Source organism: Haliotis asinina, chromosome 2, assembly GCF_037392515.1.
Source record: "Haliotis asinina isolate JCU_RB_2024 chromosome 2, JCU_Hal_asi_v2, whole genome shotgun sequence".
NCBI lineage: Eukaryota > Metazoa > Mollusca > Gastropoda > Lepetellida > Haliotidae > Haliotis > Haliotis asinina.
The window spans coordinates 6,742,716-6,748,997 of NC_090281.1; the positions used below are offsets into that span (position 1 = coordinate 6,742,716).

Here is a 6,282-nt window from a genome sequence, read left to right on the forward strand (position 1 = left end):
GTAGGTGTTTGATTGCATTCATGTGACCACCATCTGGTCATATACTAACGAATTCGTGTGTTCTTTTAAGTGCACAGGGGTGTGTACTGCACACTAGGGGGTGTGGCAACACTAAAAGAGTGTGCACACAGACAGCTAGGTCCCAGGTGGGATAGATCCCGTAACCTAAAGCTCGCTTGATCACTAACCCGGCACTTTCGCCCGCTTGCCAACCAACTGATCAAATATATTGCTCTTTATCTTACCTCACACATGAATGTCGCTTTCTGGTTGGCTAAGCGCTATTCTATTATTTTCAATGTACCCCGCTTACAGGCGATGTATTATTTTTAAAGTACACCGCTGGGAATTCCGAACTCCTCTGGTGCTTCGTGGTAGTACTTTCTTAACTCGAATAACACTGAATAACGCATCATGCACGGACATTACCGATATTTTGCGATTGAAAATCGATGGAAGGGGGATAACTCTAAATCTGTTTACCTTGTGTCGTCTGCAAAATGGCCTTGCATTCAACAGAAGTGCTTCAAACAGTTAAAAATTAAAATTCGGGTGTTCGGTAAGATAAATACGTTGTTCACTGGTCCCTCCGGGGCCATGGGCTCATGTACACGAAGTTTATGTACATGTTTATGTTCCCATGGCCCCCTCATGACCAGTAAACAACTTATAATATAGGCCTCAAGCAACAGTCTTGTTGCATATGCAGCAACAGTAAAGCCTGGGCTACCAACAAAAGACGGCGTCATGAACAAGATTATTACGTGGTTCGGTATGTTCCTTGTGAGAGGAATACATTTCTATAGAAGTTATTTCATGTTCACAATATTCAGTTGTCCGGTAGGCATTAATTCGCGAGCATGAGCCATCCCGTCAGTAAGTAAGCCTTACTGACGGAAGGTGGGATTTCCAGAAATACGGAGTGCGTGAAGATTATGATGTCAACTACTTCAATATTGATTGAACGTATCGACGTTATCAAGGCATCAACGTTAGGTTTGCTATTCCAGGCTCCAATATATTCGATTTCTTAACGGGTATGTGTTCCATTTCAGTGATGGAGGGACCACAAAAGCCCCCCGACCCGCCTGCCCCCATCTCCCTCCTCCCCCAACCGGACCTTCACCACAACACCCGTATACACACGTGCAATTGGAATCACCTTAAATAAGCACCTTAGCTTTAATGTACTTTATACGTGGAAAAAGCGTATGATGTAAAAAGGTGCCCCTCATCACAGTGACAAATCTCTGTTCGAGAATAATTGATAGTGAAAAGAAAATGGAGCAGAGAAAACAGATTATCATTTAATCACAACAAAGTTTACACACAATCAAACCAAGCTTTACTATAATGATCTCGTTACAAGCTCAGCCTCCTCCACTCATTAGACTGTGGACTGTCCCATTATAACTGTAGGTGTTGCCCTAACTAACCTTCTCGTTCAGTGTCTGCCAACTCTCTGTCTTACAAATGGGCGTCTGCCAAATGGGAGATAACCGTTAAGGTACACGATACACTCCATACAATCTATAATCGTCACAAAACAGCGTATTGTTAATCAGCATCTAGTGAACAGGAATACATGATGTCACATTCCACATTAACCTGAAAGGTACGAAACAGTACAGAGGTGTCCAATAAGATTTCAGTTAACGCAGAATAGCAATTGTGAAGATTTTTAGAACAAGGAGAAATTAAAGTTACATACCTGAATAAATTTACTCGAGAGGCACCTCATGGTCAGTGACTGTCGTAGTGTATGTGAATGTGAGATTTTGTCATTTAGTAAGACTTACGTATTTGTGACCAGTCGCGAGCATGTCACGAAGGTTTATGTGGCAAGCACGTGATTATTGACCATGGAATTTAAACATAAAACACAGATAAATGTATTACTGGTTCAGTTAGATTCAGAGACACTGGTGCCGTACTATGTTCGACGCTCGTGAGACCCTTGGCAACTGTAAGATACTGAAACGTGTTCATTTCTTATTTTCAATAACAGACCATGCCATAAAATATTAGTAAAACTTTGTTGGTTAGACTTTCAGACCATCGACAAAAAATACCCACCCATCTGGTGCACTCTGACCGTGATCATAAAAATCAAGTAAGGTGAAATATTGCTAAAAAATGTGAGGTAAAGCATGACAGCGGCTGCTCAAACCCATTTCATAAAAGATTTGTTAACATGATATTGTTGCCAGGTTGCTTATTAATAATGAGAGTCTTGAATCCTTTACCTTTTATCCAAAATACTGACATAAGTGTTCATTATACTGCTAACGTGTCTCTAGATGTTATCTCATGCACTCACTCGAAGCTAAATTTATCAGACCTGTGTAGATACATAAAGATTTAAACTCAGAGATTAGTGACATGCATCCAACATGCATGCACGTGCCACGTTCCGTGACGTCAGTGGTTTCGTCCTTTAGACGTGCAATATGTTATTGCACATGCATTCCGGGAAAGAGAACCAGCAAACGAATAACCCTAAATACTGTCACTTTGGAGAGCCCAACCCCTGCTCAAGCGATCTTTAAAAAAAATGAACAGTTATTGAAACTCATAGCATGCCAACACTGACGTCTGCACAACGTCATGAGGCCATTGGGATAGTCAATGGGGAATGTCCCAAGTGGCTGCAAATTTCCACTGCCACCGGAACACCATTTCTGCACTGGTGAGACGCTACCAGAACACATATGACGTCATCGACCGGCCACGTTGTGGACGTTCACGTGGAGCGACGCAAAGACAGGGTTGGAAAATCGCGACCCATCTTCGCCACAGGTTTCAGACCGCAGTGATGACTGCCCGGACCATCCCAGGACTTCGCCTTATTCACCCCAAAACCACAGTTCGACAACGTATATGCCATCACAGGATCAGACCACGGCGTCAAGCCATACAACCTATCCTGACGCAACGTCAACGATAAACTCACCGAATGTGGTGCCGAAATCATGTCCGCAGACCCTTGTTTTGGTGGCGAAATGTTGTTACAGGTGAGTCCAAGTTTAACATTTCCCATAGTGATGGACGTCTACGTGCCTATAGACGAGTGGGAGAACGTTATGCACAGGCTTGTGTCTTGGAGAGGAATCGCTTAGGTGGCGATTCCGTGATGATTTGGGGTGGAATAACAGCACGCCAAAGAACTCATTTGCTAATTGTAATGGGCAGCTTAACTGGTGTGGGCCACAGGGACCTGATTCTTCGATCTGTGGCAATTCCTTTTCTGTCATGGCCCTTGTTACCATTCCAACAAGACAATACCCGCCCTCATACGGCGAGGGTTGATATGGATTTCTTGCAGCACCACAACGTTGACTAACTGCCTGGGCCTGCAAATTCACCGGATCTCTCCCCGATCGAGCATATTTTGGACGAGATGGACTAACGTCTACGCCGTCTTCCTCATTCGTCAGATAACGTCAAAATAAATGCCTAAAAAGTCGTTCAAAAATCTGAACGCCCCAAACACAGTATAGTAAGTTGACAGGTCACACAGACATATTTACAGCAATAAAAAGAGTCTACATCACACTTGTCGAGACACATACCATTGACACAAACATAAATTAATCATGAAAGAACTGACACACCACACAACGTTTCCTGAAACACCTTCATTTGAAACAGTGGTTATATTTAAAGCCTTTCATCAGCGGATGTTGAAACCTGGACGAGTCACTATACATAGAAAGCCAGCAGGGACGTCAGTGCCAGCAGCAGGAACACCCCAAACAAAACATGGTCCGTGCGGCGGATATTTGGCTCAGACTTAACAATCACACGTTCATTACAGTTCACGTTTAGTTTGTCATTAGCTGGTTGTACTGCCCTGCTTTGAACATCTAGCCCCTTATTGCGGACATTGAGTGTGGCCATAGTTATGATGATAGCAAGGCAGCTTTGGCAAAGGACGAGGGTCAGGTACACAGAGAGTCGGCACACATCTCCAGACTTGGGGATTGAATCGTTGACGAAGTTCATAAACACTGCATAGGATACAAATATAGAGATAAGGTAGGACATCTTCTCCCCAGAGTCAGCTGGTAGGAGGAACACACAGGCGTTGAGCACAGAGAGAAGAGCCATGGGGAAGATGATACTGACAATATAGAACATGCTCTTGCGTTTCAGACGAAATTCAAACGATGCAACACTTGATATCCTCCTCATTTCGGGGTCTTCAACTTTGGCAAGTATATCAACCAACTCCCACTCACTGTTCTCAATGAAGAAAGTCGGTCGTTTCGTCACGATGGAACCAATGGCTTGTACACCAAGTGTGTAACTACTGACAGGCAGGAAGAGGATGCTGCAACTTTGTTTGTCAAACGGGTACAGAGTTATGTCTATCTGACAACTGGTCTTAAAATTCTGAACTATCAGAAGTGTTCCAGTTCCTTCACTCTGAATCCTTGGTGACTCTACTGCCACCGGTACAACTTTGTCGATTCCGTTGGGGATGACGATGGACGGTACCCACACATACTCTGCCGAGATGGTCACAGTTTCAATATCATCAAATTCACTTTTGTTCCAAACCAGATTTTGGTCAAACCAATCCATGGTTAAACCGGCACTAAAGGTGAATGTCTGATCTGCTGCATTGAGACTGGAGATGGACATTGGCAATAAACTTAAGTTCACCTGTTTGTCATCGCTTTGGTCAACACTGATTCCTGCTTTGGCAACGTTCCCTTGGAAATGTGTCTTCAGCTTCTCTACTGACGACTGAATTCTGTCAGAGCTAGTTCCCGATAATATGACAAGAAGAAACAGTGTTGAAACCGATTTGAAATCCATGGTTTGTGTGGATTGTTCGCAGTGAACTTATATTCAGCTCTTTCTTAGAGTTCTAGCAGTGATTGTGATTCCTGTATGCGCTAGAATGAAAGTTGACATGGGTCTATTGAACTTAGTTAATGACCATTAACTTTGCAAACATCCCTTCACGCGAAGCAAGCACATTAAAATAGATGATTGCTGTCATTTCTGTTGTAATCCCTTTCTGTACCCTCGGCATGTATGCTGAATCACTTGGCTATGCAATAGCATTTAAAGGGTTGTGACTATAATGAAGACATGTAAACATTGTCCTTAATTAAGCAGAGCTTGCCAATGGAAACATTTCACGTTACCAACGTAACGTCAATTACCTTCTGGATTGTCCGCTGTTGTTTATACCTGCAGGCTGGGTAACAGAATAGATCCTACCTGTTTGCGGCAAATTGGGAATCAACCTGATTCTTCCGTTCGTAAATTGACGACTGTTTGAATTCTCTCCATATCTCATGGTTTCATTAGGTTTAGTGAAAATCAATACCTTTCGTTGTTACACAGGCGAAATGTAAACAATGACAGACACCCTATTTTCAACACCGACACGTGCGTTGATATTTCGTGTCACCGTATTGTACACCAAAAAGGGATCTGAAAGAAAGAAAGAAGTGTTATTCCAAAAATATACATTATCATTCATTCACAAATGACCATGGACAACAAAGAAAACAATATGCAAAAGCATATACAAGTAAAGTGGGTTATATGTGAAACACATCAATTAAACAAAGCAACTGAGGTTCCCTGATGGAATACACAAATGGTGCAATTGTTTTCATAATGCCAGTCCAGGTTTGCATCTCTGTATATTTAATCGAGTAAGTATCACCTCCAAAAAGAAATGAAAACATGTCGTGTTCGTCCAGCATTCCAAATAGGTGTCAAAATCTAGGTGATCTATTAGATAAGAGAAAAGCTTCTTTTGCAGACGTTTCTCACAGTGCCAGAGCATATGATTGCACAATGCCATTTAGAAAGTGGACAAATGTAACATATGTCATATTTGATCAGGGTAACACTTTCTTAGTTAAGTACAAATTCTAGTACTTTTTGGATGAGTCCCGGATTCGAACCTGCACCGTCAGAGTCAGGCACCTAATCGCCAGCATACAAAGTCGGCCGCCTAGCCCGCTCAACCACTTGACTTCCACAAAAATGAAAGTCGGACAACTGGTAGTCTAGACTGCGTACTTTGTGTATCCCTCTGATAGGTGTAAATTGGCACGGCTTCCACGGCCGAAATCTATGATTACACAATGCCATTTAGAAAGCGGTCAGATGTAGCATGTGTCATATCTGGGATACACTTTCTTAGTACAGTACAAATTCTAGTACTTTTTTGGTTGAGTCCATCCGGGATTCGAACCCGCACCCCCCGAGTCAGGCATCTAATCGCCAGCACAAAATGTCCCAAATATGACA

General features: G+C 42.7%; 1 protein-coding gene across 1 annotated transcript; it reads right to left on the reverse strand.

Annotated features, from left to right (window-relative positions):
- Positions 1-3,702: 3,702 nt before the first annotated feature.
- LOC137274772 (neuronal acetylcholine receptor subunit beta-4-like) lies at positions 3,703-4,824 on the reverse strand. Its single transcript, XM_067808106.1, has one exon. It carries the CDS (start codon positions 4,822-4,824, stop codon positions 3,703-3,705), a length of 1,122 nt encoding a protein of 373 aa, XP_067664207.1.
- Between the last annotated feature and the right edge of the window lie 1,458 nt (positions 4,825-6,282).